This window comes from Bos javanicus, chromosome 21, assembly GCF_032452875.1.
Source record: "Bos javanicus breed banteng chromosome 21, ARS-OSU_banteng_1.0, whole genome shotgun sequence".
Taxonomy (NCBI): Eukaryota; Metazoa; Chordata; class Mammalia; order Artiodactyla; family Bovidae; genus Bos; species Bos javanicus.
The window spans coordinates 19999389-20022583 of NC_083888.1; the positions used below are offsets into that span (position 1 = coordinate 19999389).

The 23195-nt window shown below is 51.1% G+C and overlaps 1 protein-coding gene across 6 annotated transcripts in view; it reads left to right on the forward strand.

The window, feature by feature from the left end:
• ACAN (aggrecan) overlaps window positions 1-21932 on the forward strand; it is a 69054-nt gene extending 47122 nt beyond the window's left edge. For 3 of the 6 annotated variants that reach the window (XM_061394394.1, XM_061394398.1, XM_061394395.1), the window contains 7 exons: window positions 9-4019; window positions 14395-14508; window positions 17655-17813; window positions 18220-18302; window positions 19392-19536; window positions 20339-20521; window positions 21028-21932. In XM_061394394.1, coding sequence (XP_061250378.1) covers window positions 9-4019; window positions 14395-14508; window positions 17655-17813; window positions 18220-18302; window positions 19392-19536; window positions 20339-20521; window positions 21028-21104 — 4772 coding nt within the window. In that variant the 3' untranslated portion in view covers window positions 21105-21932. The remainder of the gene's footprint in view (window positions 1-8; window positions 4020-14394; window positions 14509-17654; window positions 17814-18219; window positions 18303-19391; window positions 19537-20338; window positions 20522-21027) is intronic. The other 3 variants (XM_061394396.1, XM_061394397.1, XM_061394399.1) reach the window with 2 other exon arrangements.
• Window positions 21933-23195: the final 1263 nt, after the last annotated feature.

The following is a 23195-nucleotide window of genomic DNA, read 5'->3' on the forward strand; positions in this document are numbered from 1 at the left end:
TCCTCCAGGGATCCCTCCTACATGGCCTCCCACTGGAGAAGCAACAGAGGAGCACACAGAAGGCCCTTCTGCAACGGAAGTGCCCTCAGCCTCAGAGAAGCCGTTCCCTTCAGAGGAACCATTCCCCCCAGAGGAACCATTCCCCTCAGAGAAACCATTCCCCCCAGAGGAACTGTTCCCCTCAGAGAAGCCATTCCCCTCAGAAAAGCCGTTCCCCTCAGAGGAACCGTTCCCCTCAGAAAAACCATTCCCCCCAGAGGAACTGTTCCCCTCTGAGAAGCCAATCCCCTCAGAGGAGCCATTCCCCTCAGAGGAGCCATTCCCCTCAGAGAAGCCATTCCCCCCAGAGGAACCATTCCCCTCAGAGAAACCAATCCCCTCAGAGGAGCCTTTCCCCTCAGAGAAGCCATTCCCTTCAGAGGAGCCATTCCCTTCAGAGGAGCCATCCACACTTTCAGCCCCAGTGCCCAGCAGGACTGAGCTGCCAAGCTCTGGGGAGGTGTCTGGGGTGCCCGAAATCAGTGGTGACTTCACAGGCAGTGGAGAAATTTCAGGACACCTAGACTTCAGTGGGCAGCCCTCAGGGGAAAGTGCAAGTGGACTGCCCTCTGAAGACCTTGACTCCAGTGGGCTCACCTCTACAGTGGGCTCAGGCCTGCCTGTGGAAAGTGGACTGCCTTCAGGGGAAGAAGAGAGAATTACATGGACCAGTGCTCCTAAAGTTGACAGGTTGCCCTCTGGGGGTGAGGGCCCAGAAGTTTCTGGAGTAGAGGATATCAGTGGACTTCCTTCTGGAGGAGAGGTTCATCTAGAGATCTCTGCCTCTGGAGTAGAGGACATCAGTGGACTTCCTTCTGGAGGAGAGGTTCATCTAGAGATCTCTGCCTCTGGAGTAGAGGACCTAAGTAGAATTCCTTCTGGAGAAGGTCCAGAAATCTCTGCCTCTGGAGTAGAGCACATCAGTGGACTTCCTTCTGGAGAGGAAGGTCATCTAGAGATCTCTGCCTCTGGAGTAGAAGACCTCAGTGGAATTCCTTCTGGAGAAGGTCCAGAAGTCTCTGCTTCTGGGGTAGAGGACCTTAGTGGACTTCCTTCTGGAGAAGGTCCAGAAGTCTCTGCTTCTGGAGTAGAGGACCTCAGTAGACTTCCTTCTGGAGAAGGTCCAGAAGTCTCTGCTTCTGGGGTAGAGGACCTTAGTGGACTTCCTTCTGGAGAAGGTCCAGAAGTCTCTGTTTCTGGAGTAGAGGATCTCATCAGACTTCCTTCTGGAGAAGGTCCAGAAGTCTCTGCTTCTGGAGTAGAGGACCTCAGTAGACTTCCTTCTGGAGAAGGTCCAGAAATCTCTGTGTCTGGAGTAGAGGACATCAGTAGACTTCCTTCTGGAGAAGGTCCAGAAGTCTCTGCCTCTGGAGTAGAGGACCTCAGTGTTCTTCCTTCTGGAGAAGGTCATCTAGAGATCTCTACCTCTGGAGTAGAGGACCTCAGTGTTCTTCCTTCTGGTGAAGGTCATCTAGAGATCTCTGCCTCTGGAGTAGAGGACATCAGTAGACTTCCTTCTGGAGAAGGTCCAGAAGTCTCTGCCTCTGGAGTAGAGGACCTCAGTGTTCTTCCTTCTGGAGAAGATCATCTAGAGATCTCTGCCTCTGGAGTAGAGGACATCAGTAGACTTCCTTCTGGAGAAGGTCCAGAAGTCTCTGCCTCTGGAGTAGAGGACCTCAGTGTTCTTCCTTCTGGAGAAGGTCATCTAGAGATCTCTGCCTCTGGAGTAGAGGACCTCAGTAGACTTCCTTCTGGAGGAGAGGATCATCTAGAGACTTCTGCTTCTGGAGTAGGGGACCTTAGTGGACTTCCTTCTGGAAGGGAAGGTCTGGAGATCTCTGCTTCTGGAGCTGGGGATCTTAGTGGGTTGACTTCTGGAAAAGAAGACTTGACTGGGTCAGCTTCTGGAGCCTTGGACCTTGGCAGAATACCTTCTGTAACTCTAGGAAGTGGGCAAGCTCCAGAAGCAAGTGGTCTTCCTTCTGGATTTAGTGGTGAGTATTCTGGGGTGGACCTTGAAAGTGGCCCATCCTCTGGCCTTCCTGATTTCAGTGGACTTCCATCTGGGTTCCCAACTGTCTCCCTAGTGGATACTACATTGGTGGAAGTCGTCACAGCCACCACAGCAGGTGAACTAGAAGGAAGGGGAACCATTGACATCAGCGGTGCTGGAGAAACATCTGGGCTGCCCTTCAGTGAGTTGGACATTAGTGGAGGAGCAAGCGGACTCTCTTCAGGAGCTGAACTCAGTGGCCAAGCATCTGGGTCTCCTGACATCAGTGGGGAAACCTCTGGACTCTTTGGTGTCAGTGGACAGCCCTCAGGGTTTCCTGACATTAGTGGGGAAACTTCCGGGCTTCTTGAGGTCAGTGGGCAGCCATCAGGGTTTTATGGAGAAATATCTGGCGTGACTGAGCTTAGCGGACTGGCCTCTGGACAACCAGAAATCAGTGGAGAAGCTTCTGGAATTCTTTCTGGCCTTGGTCCACCATTCGGCATAACCGACCTGAGCGGAGAAGCACCCGGGATCCCTGATCTCAGTGGGCAAATATCAGGTTTGCCAGAGTTCAGTGGGACAACATCCGGGATCCCTGACCTGGTTTCCAGTGCTGTGAGTGGCAGTGGTGAATCTTCTGGCATTACGTTCGTGGACACCAGTTTGGTTGAAGTGACCCCAACGACATTTAAAGAAGAAGAAGGCTTAGGATCTGTGGAACTCAGTGGCCTCCCTTCAGGAGAGGTGGGTGTCTCAGGCACATCTGGGCTAGCGGATGTCAGTGGACTGTCTTCTGGAGCAATTGACTCCAGTGGGTTTACGTCCCAGCCTCCAGAATTCAGTGGCCTGCCAAGCGGAATAACTGAGGTCAGTGGAGAAGCCTCCAGAGCTGAAAGTGGGAGCAGCCTGCCCTCCGGAGCATATGACAGCAGTGGACTTCCGTCTGGTTTCCCCACTGTCTCTTTTGTAGACAGGACTTTGGTGGAATCTGTAACCCAGGCTCCAACTGCTCAAGAAGCAGGAGAAGGGCCTTCAGGCATTCTGGAACTTAGCGGTGCGCCTTCTGGAGCACCAGACATGTCTGGAGACCATTTGGGATCTTTGGACCAAAGTGGGCTTCAGTCTGGACTAGTGGAGCCCAGTGGGGAGCCCGCAAGTACTCCATATTTTAGTGGGGACTTTTCTGGCACCACTGATGTAAGTGGGGAATCCTCTGCAGCCACGAGCACCAGTGGGGAGGCCTCCGGACTTCCAGAAGTTACGTTAATCACATCTGAGTTGGTGGAGGGAGTTACTGAACCAACCGTTTCCCAGGAACTGGGCCAGAGACCCCCCGTAACATACACCCCCCAGCTTTTTGAATCCAGTGGTGAAGCCTCTGCGTCTGGGGATGTGCCAAGGTTCCCTGGATCGGGGGTAGAAGTGTCATCAGTCCCAGAATCCAGCGGTGAGACGTCAGCCTATCCCGAGGCTGAGGTGGGAGCATCTGCTGCCCCTGAGGCAAGCGGAGGAGCTTCCGGGTCCCCTAACCTGAGTGAAACCACCTCCACCTTCCATGAAGCTGATCTGGAGGGAACCTCAGGCCTGGGAGTGAGTGGCAGCCCCTCAGCCTTTCCAGAAGGCCCCACGGAGGGCTTGGCCACCCCGGAAGTGAGTGGAGAGTCAACCACTGCCTTTGACGTGAGCGTAGAGGCATCAGGCTCACCTTCTGCCACTCCCCTGGCTTCTGGAGACAGGACTGACACCAGCGGAGACCTGTCTGGCCACACCTCGGGGCTGGATATTGTCATCAGCACCACCATCCCAGAATCCGAGTGGACTCAGCAGACCCAGCGCCCTGCAGAGGCGCGTCTAGAAATCGAATCCTCAAGCCCTGTGCACTCAGGAGAAGAGAGCCAAACAGCCGACACAGCCACCTCCCCGACTGATGCTTCTATCCCAGCCTCCGCAGGAGGGACAGATGATTCAGAGGCAACCACAACAGGTACAGCTGGGATCATTTTCCTTTAAGTGGGTCGGAGTGATTCAGACTGTAGCATGGTAGGAAGCAGTGTAGACTCAAGGTTCTGAGCTGTGCAGGCTTAGGCAGGTATCTTAACCTCTCTGAGCCTCATCTGTAAAACAGCAATAGTACCAGAGGAGAGTAAATGAGATATAAATATGTCGAGAACAAGGCTATACCTTTTGCACACAGTACACACTTGTAGGTTCACAATTGTTACAGTCACAGTAGAGTTCCATCACACAAACATTTATATGTGAACTCAGCTATCTTACTCGGCACGAGAAGTACTGTTTAGATAGTGCTGGAAATTCTTCTCCTGCCCCTGGCTCATGGAATGAGCGTGAGAAGAGAGAATGAATCTGCTGATGACATTTATGTGCCAATACTTACTTTGTGCAGGGTTAAAACCTGCGCAGTTCAAGTTAATATGAAGCATCACTTCAGCTGTGTCCTGCCTTTGGACCCTGGCTCCTCACCCTGACCCTGTGCAAGTAAACCCTCCTCTGTACTGTAGTGATGGTCTTGCCTTGACACAAACCCAGAAGCTTCTGGTTTTCCTTTATTTTCTGGGGCCCCTTGCATCCCCCTGTGTACTGAGAGTCCAGTCAGAGAATTCAGCCCCACCAGAAGCAGGGGCTCAGGAGGGAGAGAGTCCCCAGAAATCATGTTGACCCAAAACCAGCCTTGTGGGTTTCTGTGGCCTGGGGCTCCACCCTGGAGGTCTTGGAGGCTGCGCTGTACCCCAGGCAGCAACATTCTTGATGCCCAGCCTCTCCCTGCAAGTTGCAGCCTCTACCAGTTCCTGTGCCGAAAAGCCCTGTAGCGCTGGGACCTGCCAGGAGACGGAGGGACACGTCATATGCTTGTGCCCCCCGGCCACACTGGCAAGCACTGAGACGTAGGTAAGACCCTCGGCGGCCATGGGGGTGCAGACAGAAGGGTCGGGAGGAGGCGTCCAAGGTCACCTGAGGTGCAGGCTTCTTATCACACTGGCGTAGAAGAGTACATAGTGATGTGTTGGGGTAGCAGCCACAGGATAAACATGGCATGTCTTTCTAGAGGGTCTGTTCTGCATGATGGTTTAGGAGAAAAAAGTCATTAAATTGAGAAGTAGTTCTTTTTTTTTGTCAAGCCAATGATTGTTTTATGAGCAAAATCCAAAAGGTGCTTGAATTTTGAAGATCAAGCTGGAGACTTCAAAAGAATGTTGAGCTAGGGAGTTATTGAAGAGAGCCAGTCATGCCCCGAAGTCCCTGGGAGGGAAAGTCCGAGGGTAGGCTGTCTTGCATCATCCAGAGTGGACCCCTTTGGGAAAGCCCCTAGAGTCCCCTCTATGCTTAGGCCTGGGTAGGGTTTGAGTACCTTTCTTGCCTTAAATGAGATAACACAGATAGAACTCATCACTCCCAGCTCCAGGATTCATGGCTGCAGGTCAGCTATGACCCAGCAGAGCCCCACCCTTGAGCACCCATCATGCTGGGGCCTCTGTTTGTCCAAGGAGCTTGTGAGGTAAGTGAGGAGCCTGGGGGATCCTCTGACTGGAGGTGGCTGCCAAAATGAGATGGTAGAATCTATGTGTCACTCCCGGAGCACCTGGAGGCCTGTGGCTGTGAAGACATTTCAGCTCATCAACATCACCACCCTTGAGGGAAGAAATGCCCGGTTCCCTCCAAGCTCAGATTCTTGGGTTAGCTCTCTGCACTGCCTCCACGTCCTTACCCCAACTTGTGTCTGGAGTTAGAACTCCGAGACCCAAGGCCTTCCGTTAAAGGGCTTCAGTCCTAAGACACATGCAAAATGCCTTTACATCCTACACAAAGGTACATTAATATAGATACCAATATATATGCAAAATAATACAGCAAGTCCCCTCCATGTAAATGAGTTCTGTACAAAGACCACATTCATAAGTCCAGTTTGTTTTAAGTCCAACAAAATTAGCCTAGGTACCCAACTAATACAATTGGCTATAGAGTGCTGTACTGTAATAGGTTTATAATACTTTTCACACAAATAATACATACAAAACAAACACAAAAACAAAGAAAACATTTTTAATCATACAGGACAGTACCTTGAGAAGTACCTTGAGAAGTCTAACACTGGCATACAGGCGCTGGCATCGAGTGAACAGGCAAGAAGAGTTACTGACTGGAGGAGGGAGAGGAGGTGGGAGATGGTAGAGATGAAGGGTCGTCAGCAACAGGAGATGGAGGGCAAGCTGCCATGTCACTCATGCCTGATGCTGAGGGCACGGGTTCTGGTTCCTTGCTGGAACCACATGTACGTTTGCATCTTTGAAGTTTGCAACTTGAAGGCTCACATGTAGGGAAATGACTGTGAATGAGTTATATGCTCTTAATATATATGCACTCTTAATATAAACCTGCTATATACTTGGCACTTACACAGGAAATGTGTATATATATATATATATATATATATATATATATATCAGATCAGTCGCTCAGTCGTGTCCAACTCTTCGCGACCCCATGAATCGCAGCACGCCAGGCCTCCCTGTCCATCACCAACTCCCAGAGTTCACTCAGACTCATGTCCATCGAGTCAGTGATGCTATCCAGCCATCTCATCCTCTGTCGTCCCCTTCTCTTCCTGCCCCCAATCCCTCCCAACATCAGAGTCTTTTCCAATGAGTCAACTCTTCGCATGAGGTGGCCAAAGTACTGGAGTTTCAGCTTTAGCATCATTCCTTCCAAAGAAATCCCAGGGCTGATCTCCTTCAGAGTCCATTCTCCTTTAGAATGGACTGGTTGGATCTCCTTGCAGTCCAAGGGACTCTCAAGAGTCTTCTCCAACACCACAGTTCAAAAGCATCAATTCATCAGCGCTCAGCCTTCTTCACAGTCCAACTCTCACATCCATACATGACCACAAACAGGCTCTAGGGTGTATACTATTCACTCTCTTCCCCTTTGGGATCAGCCTCTGCCCACATGTGCGGGCCGTGACTGAGAACACTATAGGCCTCTGTGGCCAGAGAAGGTTGGTTCTCCTAGGAAGGTCCTGGCCTTTCTACCAAGGGGACAGTGCTTCCACTGAGCCATAGTGACCCCAGAGCTGTAGACACACCCCTCTGTCTCCCACCTCCACAGGGAAGGCAGAGCACTACCTCTGTCCTGGGAGAGACCACCGCTGATGAAAACGTGGAAAGACCTAGTGTGCTTTACAGCACACAGATTCCTCAGTTGGCAGTAGAAGTGACTCTGTCTGTCTGGTAGACATCTTGCCAGGTGTGCAGACACGTCCCCCCTCCTGGGTCTGGGTGTGCAGCAGAGAGCAGCAGGGCGCCTGTCTTGGGTGAAGTGCTATGGAGCTCAGCTCTGTCAGCCAGCCCAGCCTGGGTCAGCGAGGAACAGACTCAGGGCCCAGCAGGGCTTCTGGGATGGGGGCCGCCACCAGGATCAGAGCCCCCTTGCTCTCTTTTAGTATCTTCTGACACCTCTGTCCATTCTTAGCAACTCCTTTTCCAACCTGATACTTGAAACAAAAATGGAACACTGGTATCAGAAGTCACACAGCAAGGCTCGCGTCCTGGCACCTCTGAAATTAGAAGTAGGTGACAATGGACCTTAGCTAATCTGCTCTAAAGACACCTTTTCTTTAATCATGTATATTTCCAATGGGCGTTCCTTCCCGCAGTTTCTTCCCAGGCAGCTCTGAGCCTGGTAATCATGTCCATTTGAAAGTGCAGCCCCTAGAGGTTAAGCAGTTTGCCTAACTCCGCTGAGTGAGTCCAATCAAGAACTGGGGTCTTCAAAACTCTTCTGTTATGTGCATGTGGTGAGGGCGGCGGATAAGAGTGCAAAACACTCTGTAATTAATGCATATCCCAACCAATTGGCTCAGACGGTAAAGAATCTGCCTGCAGTACGGGAGACCTGGATTCGATCCCTGGGTCAGGAAGATCCCCTGGAGAAGGAAATGGCAACCCACTCCAGTATCCTTGCCTGGAAAGTTCCATGGACTGAGAAGCCTGGCAGGCTACATACAGTCCATGGGGTCACAAAGAGTCAGACACACTGAGCGACTTAACTAACCAACTGGGTTAAAAGATGATTACAATGACCAGTTGAGGAAACACTTTTATTATTTCAATTAACAATTGAATTAGATCTATTCAGTAATTACCTAATCAATTGGCCTTTTAGTTTGAGTTATATTGATAAGCATTATTTTAATAGCATATTACTAGTTCTTTTTCCGGGATATAATTTCCTGGTGGTAAAGACGGTACAGAACATGCCTGCAATGCAGGAGACCCAGGTTTATCCCCTGGGTCAAGAAAATCCCCTAGAGAAGAAAATGACTACCTACTCCAGTATTCTTGCTTGGAGAATTTTTTGGACAGAGGAGCCTGGCGGCCTAGAGTCCATAGGGTCACAAAGAGTTGGACATGACTGAGCGACTAACAATTTCTAACACTTTTTGTATCAAAAACATTTGTGTGCTAATATCCAAGAAATGAATTTGTGATTTAAAAAAAAAGAATTGAGGTCTTCACTGCTTAACACATCCAGATGAATAAGAAATCTTCTCTTGAACATAACAACCAGTTGTTGGTCTTAAAAAGCTAGAAGCTAAATTTCAGGGGAACCAGAATTAAGAGTGGCTGTAGTATCACATTGGTTCAACTAGAGACAGACGAGCCCTCGCTACCTCATTTGTAAACAGTGTCAATGATGGTGGTTCTGTGCTTTAAGACCTAGTGCCTCGGTCCCACTCGTACAGACTCTGATTAGAATAGTCCTGTGGCCTTGGCACTGGAGTTTTTTAAACTCCCAGGTGACTCCAGTGTGCAGGCAGAGCTGAGAAACACTGCTGTGAGGATTAAGATCATCCATGTACATCTTACAGGTTCCCTTTTCTGTGTCTCATGCCACTGATTACGAAAAGCTTTGTCATCTCTAAAGAGTGAGTAGTAAGAGTCATCCACGTGCAAAATCTGGCATCTCGGTGCCCACCACGATACCCCTGGGGTCCCAAGTCACTCCTGTTCAATTTAACTCGAGACTTGGTGCTTCCAAAAGGACTGCAGATGGTGTCCAGCATCCATAGATCACCCACCTGTCATGTGGCTCTAGAACCAGGAACTACAGGTTGTTAAAAGGCCTTATAGATCTGTGTCATCTTGTTTAGTCAGCATTCTGTAAACAGGTTCTTGATAAATTATTAATCTGTACTCTTTACAGCAAAATAAATGCTTAATGAATACTCAGATTCTTTAGCAAGGCTTCCCAGGTGGCACAGTGGTAAAAAAAAATCTGCCTGCTAACGCAGGAGACACAAGAGACGAAGGTTCAATCCTTGGTTGGGAAGATCCCCTGGAATAGAAGATGGCAACCACTATTGCCATACTAGCCAGCCTTTTATCTTCCCTGGTGGCTCAGAAGTTAAAGCGTCTGCCTCCAATGCAGGAGACCCCGGTTTGATCCCTGGATCGGGAAGATCCCCTGGAGAAGGAAATGGTAACGCACTCCAGTATTCTTGCCTGGAGAATTCCATGGACGGAGAAACCTGGTAGGCTACAGTCCACGGGGTCGCAAAGAGTCGGACATGACTGAGCGACTTCACTTACTTACTTACTGCCATACTGGAGATGGCACCCGCTCCAGTATTCTTATCTGGTAAATCCCATGGACAGAAGAGCCGGGAGGGCTACAGTCCATGAGATCACGAAGAGTCAGACACGACTAGCAGCTGAGCACTACTGCTTCTAAAGGTCCTTTGGCAGTTAAGCACTGAACTGGAGAGTTCCCTGGCAGTCCAGTGGATAAGACTCTTCGCTTCCAGTGCAGGAGGTGCAGGTTTGATACTTGGTGGGGGAACTAAGGTCCCACAGGCCGTGAGATGTGGCCAAAAAAAAAAAGCAAGACTATCCTATTCCTATCGACTTAAAAAGCAGAAGCACTCTCCTCACTTCCATTGTTAACACAGTATTTCTTGTAGGAATTAGATTTCTGATCCTGAGGTTTCAATCCTGGCAGCTCCTTAGAATCACCTGGGAAACTTTATTATTTTTATTTATTTATTCATTTTTGGTTACACTGGGTCTTTGTTGCTGTGCATGGACTTCCTCAAGTTGTGGCAAGTGGGGGCTACTCTGGAGTACTCGGGCTTCTCATTGCAGTGGCTTCTCTTGTTGTAGAGCATGGGCTTTAAGCACACAGGCCTCAGTAGTCATGGGTTTAGGAGTTGTGGCACACCAGCTTAGTTGCCCTGTGGCATGTGGAATCTTCCCAGACCTGGGATCGAACCCACATCCCCTGCACTGGCAGCTGGATTCTTATCTATTGTACCACCAGGGAAATGCTGGACTGCTTTTAAAAAGTGCCATACCTGGGCCCCACCCTGAGCCATTCTGATTCACTTGGTCTGGAGAGGGACTCTGGTGGTGTTGGTAATTTTTTTTTTAATCTAAAAATTCACTATCACAATGATTCTAATGGGCAGCTAAGTTTAAGAAATCAGATCTCACATTCAATTTCCCAGCAATCACTGGCATTGCCTGGATTTCTCTAAACTCCATGGTTAGAAGGGCATGAACTTAAATTTTAATCAGACTCTTTTCTGTTTTATTGACATTTTTCACTTTGTGGATTTGAGATTCTGATCTATAATCCGACACTGTCTCTTCCCCCAGTGGGGTGATGTTTGAATTCCAGTGAAACCTTATCCCTGGGGATTGGGGGAAATGCTTTCAAAGCAAGTAAAAATACAGAGTTATAAGTCAAGATACAAATTACATCTTGACATAACCAAGAAGTTCACAGGCAGATTTTAACAGGCAACTAATTGAATTTAAGAAGTAGGATATTAAAGTTGCATCCAAGATCAACCTTTAAAATATAAAAGACTTGACAGTATAAATAACTATAACTTTAATCATGTTTGTTTTTAAAGCTAATTGGAACTGATAAATATGCTGTTATAGTCCTTCTCCTGGAGAGGGAAATGGCAACCTGCTCCAGTGTTCTTTCCTGGAGCATTCCCTGGACAGGGGAGCCTAGCAGACTATAATCCATGGGATGGCAAAGAGTCAGACACGACTGAGCACACACACATAGTCCTACTATCAGTTGTGATATACCAGAAAGCAAGTATTTATGTTCAATTCTGTTCATCCTGATTGATCCTAGGTCTTTGCAGGGTGTGGAGCATCTGTTGAGCTAAGAAATTGCCTCTGTGCTTCTTGAGGGGATTTCCGCCCCCCAATCCTTGTTCAGTAGTCATGTCTAGGGTCATCACATATAGCCGCACAGGTTGTGCACTGAACAACTTGAGGGGTAGCACTCATACCATGGTATTTATGAGTGGCAGCCCCTTTGGTTGGATATCACTTGAGTAAAAGCACCTGCTGTCACTTCACTCCACTTTTTCTGTAAACAAAATAAACTCTAACTTGGATGTCTTGAGTTCTGACCCAGGCAACAGCTGGACAAGATCTATTCAGGGTAGAGGCCTGAGTTCTCCAATTCAGAGGCCAAGGTGATTATTTACAAGTATCTTTATTCCCATCACCTTTACCAGGGGTTCTTAGCTAGCGACATCACTAGAAAGCCTTGTTCGGGAACAAAAAAATCTCTTTTGGTTAGAGTAGTGGAAAGCGGACTCAGAGGCCCTACTCAGTGATGACCTGTGAGCCCTTGGCTGGGGAGGCACAAATGGTAATGAGATGCTGAGATCCAGGACTCCAGTCTCTCTCTCCACATATAACAGAGACCTGACTTTCATCCTCATGGCCTAATCTCCTCCAGTCTGTCTCCCCTTCTTACCATGTGGGCAGGTCACTTCATTTGTTTTCTTATCTATAATATGACACAATGACATCCATGCTATAGGGACACTTGGAGGATAAGTGGTTGTGAGATATGGTGTCTGGCTCAGAGAAGATTCTTGGAAGATAATGGCTCCCTCTCTTTCCTCTCTTCCTTCACACAGTCTGCCCAAAGCCCTTCCCATTCTCCATTTGTTGTCACCTTGTCTGGGGTCCCCAAAGTACAGCAGGGCCCAGCCCAGCTATTCTCATGGTTCCAGAAGATAAACAATGTTCTAACTGCCTTCACTGAAAGAGGTGGGGCAAATCAGGGCCAGAATGGCTCTTCTAATCAGAGGAAGAGAAGAGGCACCACAGGCCTGAGTGACCAAAGAGAAGGCCCCACCCAGGATGTCCCACCCTCTCCGTACTGCTGACGGCCTAAGTTGCCCCAGTGCCGCTCACAGGCTCTCAGGTCTTCAGGATTATGGCCCTTCCTTCCCTCCTCATCTGTGAATCTTGGGCGCTGTATGAAACAGCTTCTGAGCCCAGGAAACTAGTTCCTTGAGTTTCAGTCCCTGCAGCCTTCTCAGATTCTGTGCCCTGGCCAAGCACAACAAAGGAAAATGCACTGTCCCAGGGCGCAGGCCACGTGGGGAGGGCAAGTGATGTAAAATAAGCCTCTGGGACCACTGGAGGCCACTGGGCCTGACCTCCCTTGGGCCTCTGCCCTCCTACCCTCTCCCCCATGGGTTGGGCAGAGGCCCCAGGATTGATGTCTAGCTCTTCTTCCCAAGGGCCACTCCCGTCCCTGCTCTGTACAACTGCTTTAGCGCCTACATTTGCTTAATACCCCCTTGCCCAGTGCTTCCCGTCTCCCATAATGACGCTAAGGGACCAAAAGACAACAGTAGAAGCAAAAGAGCCTCCCCCAGCTTCTGCCCAGCCCACCGGCCTGACCTATTGCTGCTACTGCTGCTGCTGAGAATCCTGGTGCATGCTGGGAATCCAAGTGCATGCTGGGATTTCAGCCCACTACTCCATGCATTTTGGTTTTGCTTGGAACAGTTTCAAACTTGGAACTGTTGGTTTCTAGCCCATGGTGTACAACTCCCTGAAATGAAGTCAAGAACTTTGTGGGAAGAGAGACCTCCCTGAGGACTTGAGATTCTCAGGCCCTCTCATGGCACAAACCCAGCTCGGGTCTAGATGACATCAGCGACGCACTAGTGAAAAGTGCTTTTATCTTCTTCTAAGAGGATTGACTTTAACGGTCTAGTCTGTCCTTAAGAAGTAAGAACTAAGTCCTGGAACGTATTTAGGAAGGTGCCTACGTGGAGACCACCCATCAACACATCAGGTCCTGAAGTTTGTATGAACATAGCTTTACACATCATGCTGACTTATAAGACAGTGGAATCTATTCATTCCAGAATTGTATGAATCCCCTGGGAAGAGGAGCTTCCAATACCTTTTGTCATGTTCTCAGAGGAAGGAACCCAGCAGGTGCCTTTGAAGAATGAATACAAAAAGCGTAGAAGGATCTTCTAGGTCTCTGGCTTCTCTGAAAGATACAGAAAGACTAGATAAGGAGTTCCAGTTCTCATCTTGGCTAATGGATGAAAATTTGAGGCAAAGGCCAATGACTTACCAGTATAAGTCCCACAAAGATGGACATCTTGGACCAGATGAACAGAAGGAGAGAAGAGTCTTCTGGGGAACAAGGCTGATGGATACCTGCCAGTATCCCAGGCTGGTGCTGGTGGCTTACTAAGTGCCTTGCCAGCTTCCAACACTGGGTCTCCCACTGGCCAGGATGCAGCCCTTCTAGAAATCATGATTCACTGGAGATGTCCCTGTTTTGAGGCCTTTGGCTGGAAGAGAAGATTACATGGGGAGATATTAGACTGGGTTTCTGTTCCTTCCCCCCAAGATAACAAAGTTGGCTTCATCTTTATAAGATACTCTAGACTTTTATTTACTGAAGACAAAGAAGGTTCTGCATCCAAAAAAAAAAATCTCATGTGAATATTCCACGCTGCCATTTTCTCATGAACCTGTACTCTGCAGACCACTTCTAGCTTGTTTGTTCTAGTACTGCATGGCCTTGTCCTCTTTCCTTGGTTCATACTGACAGAAGAAGTTAGGAAAAGAAAGAGCTCTAACTAAGCTTCCAGTATTTGAATTCCAGCATCCTTGCTCACTGCCATGTTGAGAGCCAATTCAGACCCCAGGGCCGCTTGAAATATTCACAAGAGAAGACACCTGGAGGAACTCCAAGCTCACTCTCACAATAGGACTTTGCCTTCACAAGCCCCAGATCTCTTCACCCACTGGGAAACCTGGCTCCAATGCCCCAAGCTTGCCAATCAAGAATCACACACATGCAAGAAAACCCTTGTTGGATCTTTGGCTCAGTGCTCCAAGATGGCGGCAGCAGCAGCAGCAGCAACAGTTCTTAGGAAATCCAGGGCAGTGGAGAACCGCAGGGCTGGCCACCCATAAAGAAGCTGCAGTGCAATTGAGAAGCTGGAGTTGCCGGCAGGAGTCCTAATGGTGGCCCTTGGTTTCTTGCAGACATTGACGAGTGCCTCTCAAGCCCTTGTCTGAATGGAGCCACCTGCGTGGATGCCATCGACTCTTTCACATGCTTATGCCTTCCCAGCTACCAAGGGGACGTGTGTGAGATTGGTACGGCTGTCTCGGCTTCAGCTAATGTTGCTAACTGCTGCACCCAGTCTTCCTCCCTCACCCTTCCCTGCTAACCACAGGTTCTAGGCCCTGGCTGGACCCCCCACCCAAGATCCATCCAGGCAGCCACTTCCAGGGCCACAACTGAGAAGTCAGCCTCCCTCACTTTCACTCCTTCTCTTGCTGTTCCCCATGGAAACCCTCCTCTGGTGCACTGGCTGACCTGACCACAGAAGAGCCAGGCAGGCCAGGCCAGTTTGTGTTTTGGAAGGTGGAGCTATAGAGGAAACTTTCAAATACTAACCTTCTCCAGGGCTGCCAGATGCCACCAGCAAAGTTGGTGCCTGCATCAGACTAAGAAGACAGAGCCGATTCCATGCATTTGTCTTGAAGGAAGCTATGGGTGGGAGTCATTGGTCCTTGCTCTGGATGATGGCCATGGATCCTCCCAGCATGCCCATGGGCTTGTGTCTGCCTGCCGTCTTGCCCATGGGACTTTAGTGGCCCCTCCATGGCCAGGGGAGCCACTGCACCACACTGGCCAAGCTGACTTCTTCTTCTCTGGCAAGAGCTATGGTCGATCTGTCTGAGAGCTCCCATGTCACCAGCATGCTCAGGTCACACATGCACAGGGACTGTTTCGTGTCACCTTGTCATCATTGCCACCATGACAGCTGCCATGTCAACACCACTCCGGTCTGCGCTTCCTTTCTCGCTTCCTTGTGCAAGGCAAAAGGCTGGCCAGAGAGAACAGAACCTCGTTTACATGGGACAAGAGCTGAGTGTCCTGTTCCTTCTTAAACAATTTTTTTTTTTTTTTGCCACACCACGTGGCATGTGGAATCTTAGTTCCTGACCAGGGATCAAACCCGTGCCCCCTACACTGGATGAGCTTCCTCTTGCCAACCCCTCTGCTTCTACATCTGGGCCAGGACCTGCCAAGGGGAGCTGTGGGCCAGGAGCTTCCTGAGGCCAGACTGTGCCTGAAGCTCTCTCACCTTTGGTGTTTCCTAGTCTCCCCATCCTCCTGGGTCTCAGGGCCACCCCAACTCAGAAAGGCTTGCTGTTGCTAGTAGCAACGATCCATGCAGAACTGGTAGTGTTTAGGGGCTCAAAGCTATTTACAATGAAACCTCAAAGTTTGTCATCCCAGAAACTTCCGAACAGCAGCTGAAACTCCTAATCAGCGTGGTAAGATAGTTTTGGAATGTTTCAGGCTGGTGGAGGAAATTCTGAATGAAAAGGCTTGGCCTGGACCCTCCTTCTCTGCAGCTTCCCATCCTCCACCTTCACCCCAAGGCTCCAAAAAATTGGTGCAACGGGTCTTTTCTGGGGTGCGAGTGGAGAGTTACAAGGATTTTCTCCCCGGGGTGCCAGAATATTTGCCACTGGGAGAAGAGTCTGGAATGTCCATGCAGACCACAGCTCTTGGGTGCCAGGCTGGGTGAGGAGGTGCCTGCACAGGGCTCTGCCTTCTGATGCAGCAAAGAGAGGGTGCTGCCGGAGCCCCAGAACTGGGCCCTGGGCCTGGACACCCAGCTGAGCAGGGCTGCCTCTCTTCTCCCATCCAATCCTGAGCACTCACCACCCCCAGCGGGTGCTTCCAACCTTGGCTGTAACCCTGAGCCTTCTTGTAACCTTCCTGGAGGTCTGTTGCTTATTTCCCGAGAGCCTCCATTTTGCAGGACCCTGGCTTCTCTTGGCTCAGCTCTTCCCTCCAGCTTTGCCAGCCCAGCTCAGCCCTCAGGCCCCGAGGGGGTCCAAGAATTGACCTCCCAAGTCAGCCCTGGGATGATGTCTGTGGCTTCCTCAGGTGCTCAGTTATCTCTGAAGCCTCTCCACCTTTCTTTCCAAACCCTTTGGAGAAGGTGTTGGCGGCAGGGGGACCAGCAACCTCCTCCTAAGCACTTCCTGCTGCTCTGCCTCCTTCTTCAAAGACTGCCGGCCACAAACTCTTCTCTCTGTGTCTGTCTTCCAACCCTGCCAAGCAGTAGTGATCTTTTCTTCCTAGAACTGCCCGACCAGAAGGCTGCCACACAGCCTGAGGGGTTCATGGCCCCACACTCAGCTTCAGGGCCCTAGGGACAGTCCTTCACCTGTGAGACACCAGGGGAAGAAAGAAGAGAGGATCTTGGAATTCCCTCTGTCCAGTGCTGTGCTGGTAGATGTTTAACAACTGGCTCTCAAAGAGGATGTGTAGCACCTGCCAGTTTCTAAGATTCAACACTCCCACAAGGGCCAGGGAAGCTACCAATGTCATACCACTAAAGGCCGAGTTGTGGGGGGGCTGCCATAATGGTCCAGTGGTTAAGAGTCCCTGCTTCTACTGCAGGGGGCATGGGTTCTATCCCTGGTCAGGGAACTAAGATCCCGCATGCCTCATGGAGCAGCAATAAATAAATAAAAATAAAGGCCAAGTTGGGAAGACACACACCAGCTCTAGCACATCCCTGCCTCTGTCCCTCTAGACTGTTCCAAGAGCTCCACCTCAGTGCTTTCTCCTGAACTCAGAACCCCTTATCAATATAGATTTAGGGGGAGAGAAGTCCCTCTTCTCATCCGCCACCAAGAAATAACATGGAAAACGAGGGTCCCTGGGTCATGGACTCCAAGCCAGTATTGCGTGCTCTCCTAGAGCCAACTCTGATCAAAAGGCTTAGAGGTCTGTGTCTTCTTTGGACCAAAGCGGACTTGGTTCTCCTCCTCTGTCCCCACCCAAGCTTCCATTCCATGCCCCCAGCACTGCCTGCTCCTGCCACCTGCACACACTCCCCTGCAGCCTCCTCTCTCCCTGAAGCCCCTCAGAGTCTCCTTAAGTTGTCCTTAAGCCTCAACACCTCCTACCTTCCCAACTCTTTTTACCTGGCCTACTGAGCTCTGCCAGTCCTGGCGAGCAGGCATCAACAGGAGAAAAACTTCGGGGGTGGGAGGCGATAAGAGAAAAAGAGAGGGTCCCTGGCATTTCTCAGAGGCCTCTGGGGGATGAGGGGCAGGACCAGGCCTCCCGGCTTCCCACTTGAGGCTCAATCCAGTGGGGCCTCTCCCTGCCTTTCAGGGTGTGACGCAGAAGGCAGGATGAACACAGGAATCCACCACCCCTAGTCGGCCCCCTGGCTCTCTCCTCAAGCCCCTGCCCTGTATTGCAGACCAGAAGCTGTGCGAGGAGGGCTGGACCAAGTTCCAGGGCCACTGTTACCGCCACTTCCCCGACCGGGCAACCTGGGTGGACGCTGAGAGCCAGTGCCGGAAGCAGCAGTCACACCTGAGCAGCATCGTCACCCCCGAGGAGCAGGAGTTTGTCAACAGTGAGTGCAGTGGGGCCTTAGGGGCCCGAGAGGGGAATGGTCACGCAAGCCAAGGGCCTCCCTGGCCAGCAGTCAGTGGACTTGGGCCCAGTCAGGGCAGAGAGGGATGGAAAGGGGGCATTTCCACAGGCTGAGGGGCCAGTGGTTCTGACTGTACCAGGACAGCCCACAGTCTGTCAGAGTCAGCCTCAGACTAACCCTGTCATCAGTCTACGTTGCTCAGGGAGCTGGGCCCAAGTGCACTGCAAACGTGCACGTATGGAGACCCTTGTCAGGACCCCGGAGGCAGGTGGCACGCTCCTAAGCACCCACCCAGCTCCTGCCACCCCTCTGTCCCCTCTGTCTCGATGAACTCAGGTTTCTCCCACATACCTTCAGGTGCCCAATACCCATGCCCTTTCTCTAGACAATGCCCAGGACTACCAGTGGATCGGCCTGAACGACAAGACCATCGAAGGGGACTTCCGCTGGTCAGATGGACACTCCTTGGTGAGTTCTGCTGGGGGCACCCAGGATAGTTGATGGCCCAGAGAGGATGAAGGAAGACTCCCCTAGAGACAGACATGTTCAAATCATATGCAGACGTTCACTGAGCAGGTGCTAGACCAGGAGCCCTGAGGTCGGGATCGTGTCTTGTTCGTCTCACTTTTAGAGACTAGCCCAAGGCTGGACACCTGAATAATAACATGAAGGGAAGGGTGGGGATGAGGAGGGCAATGAATGAATGAGGGCAAATCACCAAGAGGGTATGTATGCATGCATGCATGCTCAGTTGCTTCAATTGTGTCTGACTCCCTGTGGCCCTATGGACTGTAGCCTGCCAGACTCCTCTGTCCATGGGATTCTCTAAGCAAGAATGCTCGAATGGATTGCCATGCCCTCCTCCAGGAGGTCTTCCCAACCCAGGAATCGAACCCATGTCTCCTGCCCTGGCAGGCAGACTCTTTACCCACTGAGCCACCTGAGAAGCCCCCAAGAGAAAGGTTTAGAGAGGTTCCTTGCCTACAGAGCACTGGAGTCCACACAAGGAGGTAGACAGACAGAAAGCAACATAGATGCCAGTTGAAGAGTGTACGTAGTAAATAATGAAGATCAGCAAAGGACCTCAGGGAAGACTTCCTAGAAGAGGCAAATGTCAACAGCGTCGTGGCTCTGTTGTGGTCATGGGGAAGAGGAGCAGCTACATCAGAGGAAAGGGGCCTCGTTTGTCTGCAGTCAGGCTAGAGGGAGAAGCCTGGAAAGGCAGAGTCTGGACATGGGAACAGTAGCTCTACCACCCAGTCCTGCCCAAGCCTGGCAGCCTGGTGACCAGCCCCGCTGGCCCATATGGAAAAGGAGATTGGCATCAACTCATGAACAGGGACTGTGAACCCGGGGTCTTCTGAGTTCCTGACAATGACCGCAGCCCGGTGGTGTGACCAAGTTCTTGGGAGGGCCCGTGAGTCCCATGGCACCACCAGACTCCCAGCAGTCTTTGTGCCATGGCCAGGAAGGGGCTGGACAGGGAGTGAAAGCAGGGGTTAGGCAGGCTGTCCCACTCCTGCCCTCTGCTCACCCCTTCCCCAATCCCACCCACAGCAATTTGAGAACTGGCGCCCCAACCAGCCTGACAACTTCTTTGCCACTGGGGAGGACTGCGTGGTGATGATCTGGCATGAGAAGGGCGAGTGGAACGATGTCCCATGTAATTACCAGCTACCCTTCACCTGTAAAAAGGGCACAGGTAAGTGGCAGCATGGGAGGGGTCCCACAAGGACAGACTCAAGACCCCAGATTCCTGCTGTGTAACCTGGGCCACGTCACCTGGACTCCTGGCTGCTGGCATCACTCACCTGCCCAACTAGCAGATTGGAGCTGACCTGAGGGGCAGGGGCCTCGCCCTATGCCAGCATCCCAGAGCCAAGGGAAAGGCTCAGCCCACTAGGGACCGGGAGAGGGTGAAGGCTAGAGGACAGAGCCCCCTGCACACACAGTGCCCTGGGTATCAGCACAGAAAGTCATCCACAGTTGCACATGAATTGGGAGCCTCCCTCTCTAGGATCCCAAGTCCATCAGTCGCACGAGTTGGAGAGTTGTCAGGCCTTGATCCTTGGCTTTGAGTCTGCAGACTTGGAGGTGTGGCTGGGACACTCGCCAGTGTTCCTGCTCCTGGCCTCGTGCCCTTCCCCCCACCCCCAGCCTCCTTTGGTTCCTCCTTCCCCTGCACCTGTTTTCATAGTCCGTTATCATGGCGAAGTCACAACCAGTCTACCTGGCTCTCACCCTCTTTCCCAACTCCTCATCCTTTTATTCCCTTCCTGCTGCTGTAAATCATTGAGGAGCCCAGATGTCAGAACCAGTGGCTTCCAGATTCTCAGTGCAGAGTGAAAGCAGGCAGGCAGGGCTCATGGCCGGGTGTCCAGGCTCCCTGCCCCTTCCTTGGACTCTAAGCTGGCTCCCCATAGCCAGGGGGACCACACCAGCTCATCACAGGGCATCAGGGGAGACCCTCCGAGAGCCCTTTCTGAAGGGTATTTGCCCCTCAGTGGCCTGCGGAGAGCCCCCCGTGGTGGAGCATGCCAGAATCTTCGGACAGAAGAAGGATCGATACGAGATCAATGCCCTGGTGCGGTACCAGTGCACCGAGGGCTTCATCCAGCGCCATGTACCCACCATCCGGTGCCAGCCCAGCGGGCACTGGGAGGAGCCTCGGATCACCTGCACAGACCGTGAGCATCACCCCGCACAGTGTTAGATCCGGCCAACACATCCTCCTCCCTATCCCCGACTGCCAACACAATCGAGGGCTCTGTCACAGATGTCCCCTGCCCCCCGGGAGGTTCACTTTCACTGAGAGGGGGACGGAGAAGGCGAGTGCCCTACTGTCCTTTTCAACGCCCACCCAAAGCCCCCTGTTACCAGTCGCCCCGTCGTGTCCGATTCTTTGCGACCCCATGGACTGTAGCCCACCAGGCTCCTCTGTCCATAGGATTTTCCAGGCAAGAATACTGGAGTGGGTTGCCATTTCCTACTCCAGTATTCTAGCCTGAAGCCCCTTAGCCCAAGGTGGTTCCAAGAAAAATCAAAACCAAGAAGCAGGTAAAACCTCAGGCTGTCTTCATGAGCCCATGATTTCTACAGGGAGGGGATCAGCAGAGAAGGATTGAGGGAGGCTGGGCTGGCCCGCTTTCTTCCCAGAGTTCACCCAGATTTTTCCATTTCCCTTGCACCCCAGCCGCTACCTACAAGCGCAGACTACAGAAGCGGAGCTCACGGCCCCTGAGGAGGAGCCACCCCAGCACGGCCCACTGAGAGGAGCTTCCCGGACGTGCCCAGGACGCTGAGCCCAGAAGCCTAGCCAGGCTGACACCCCATCCGGATGGTGTCCTCTCCTTGTCGCTTTCTGTCATATAAGGAATTCCATTAAAGAAGGAAAAAAAATAAACCCCACATTGTGTATGCACCCGCCCACCCCCCCAAATCGCCAAATCTGCATCTAATTTCCCCCCAAACGCCAAAGCAAAGCAAACGTATGGTAACCCATGGACTGGAGTTTAGAGACGTTCCTTCAATCTCCCATCGTGCCTTTCCAGGGACCAGCACAGGGACAGGGGGAGAAGGGAAGGGGTTAAGTTAAATAAAGAAGATTATTTTTTGTTTCCTGACTTTATCCAAGAGCAGTGCAATCGTTGGTTCGTTGGTTCTTTCACCTCCAGGGAGAGCTAGGGAGGAGGGAGGAGGGGCAGAGAGACCCGAGGGCTGAAGAACTCTGGAACCGCAGCTGAATGTATTGGATAAGATGGAGTTCATCTGTGTCGGGGAGAAGCCCAGGGGAGAAGGGGTGGCTTCCAGCCCACTGAGAGAGCAAGCCATCAAGGGATCTTCGAAGCGTGGGGGGTCGGGTTCCCTCCAAGGGTCCCTCCTCCAGAGTCCTCTCACCTGGGTCTGCCACCCGAGCAGGTGTCCGTCTCGGCAGGGCTGGGTCGGGGGGCACTTCCTTCCCTGTGGGAGTGTCACCCACCCCTCCCCCACCTTTCCCCACCCCCCGGGACCGTGCAGGCACCAGGGTTCCGTGCACCTATTTATATTTTTGAAAAGTAAAGATTATGATAATTATAATAATAAAGACATTGGAAGAGATCTATTTCTTTTCTTTTCCCTTCTTTTTCTTAATTTAAAGAGAAGGCAACCATAGTCCAGGATCTACTGAGAAATTTCTTAGGAATGGGGGCTGCAGGGACACACTTTGATCAAATGACTCTAAATTTGCGAATCCTGTTTGATTGGAAGGCCTGGGACACCACACAGGTGTGATGCTCTATTCTTATATGAGTTCTGTGTGTGTGTGTGTGTGCACACATATGTGTGTGTGTGTGTGTGTGTGTGTGTGTGTGTGTGTGACAGCCAAGAGGTGCTGTGTATGGATCTGTGAGTTGGCACCCTGTCAGAGAGTAACTCAAGTCAGACTTCTGGCCACTTTCCATAGTTTGTTCCTTTGATTTACACTGTTTGCTCACACAAGAGGAGTCGATTTATAGAGTGAGTCCAAGAACAGAAGCAAAATCACGATTTATAAGAGGGAAGAAAAAAAACTGCAGACAGTCTGGGAATGGTGAATCTTGTTTATACATTTTTGGGGTCAAATGGGTTAGCTAGCCACTAGCACAAAGGTCTGGGCATCCTGCCCGTAAGTAGGCTGTAGGTTATCAATGAAAACGCTTTCAATTGTTTATGGATTTCCCCCAACAGACCTTGAGTGGAGCTGGGCTGTGTGTGCCAGACAGTTACCATCCACTAGCCTCCTCCCTGGAAGGTCAGGTTAGTGCCACTCCCTCATCACACTTGCTCAAAGTGTCTGATGTTGGTTGTAGATGGTAAAGAGTCCCCCTGCAATGCAGGAGACCGGGGTTCGATGCCTGGGTTGGGAAGATCCCCTGGAGAAGGGAATGGCAACCCACTCCAGTATTCTTGCCTGGAGAATTCCATTGACAGAGGAGCCTGGCGGCCTATGGACCATGGGGTCACAAAGAGTAGGACACAACTGAGGGACTAACACTGGTGCTGGTTAGCATGTGCCAGTGTGAGTCTGCTGATGTCTCTTCGGGTGTGTACTTGTGTGGTTGAGTGTTTGCTGGTGAGTATTTTTGTGTGCCCAGGTTACCTACAGCTCTGGAAAGGATCCGTGGACAAAAGTAGAAGATGCAGCGATGGTCACAGAGTAGGAACTCAAAAATTGTGCCGTTTTATAGTAACTGATTCATTGGGAACACAGCTATGTCATTGGTTTTCAACCTTGAGTCTGCATCAGGAGGACTTGTGAGAGACCCCACTCCAGGGTTTTTGACTCAGCGGGTCTGGGGGTCGGGTGCAGAAAGTTGCATCTCAAACACATTCCCAGGTGAA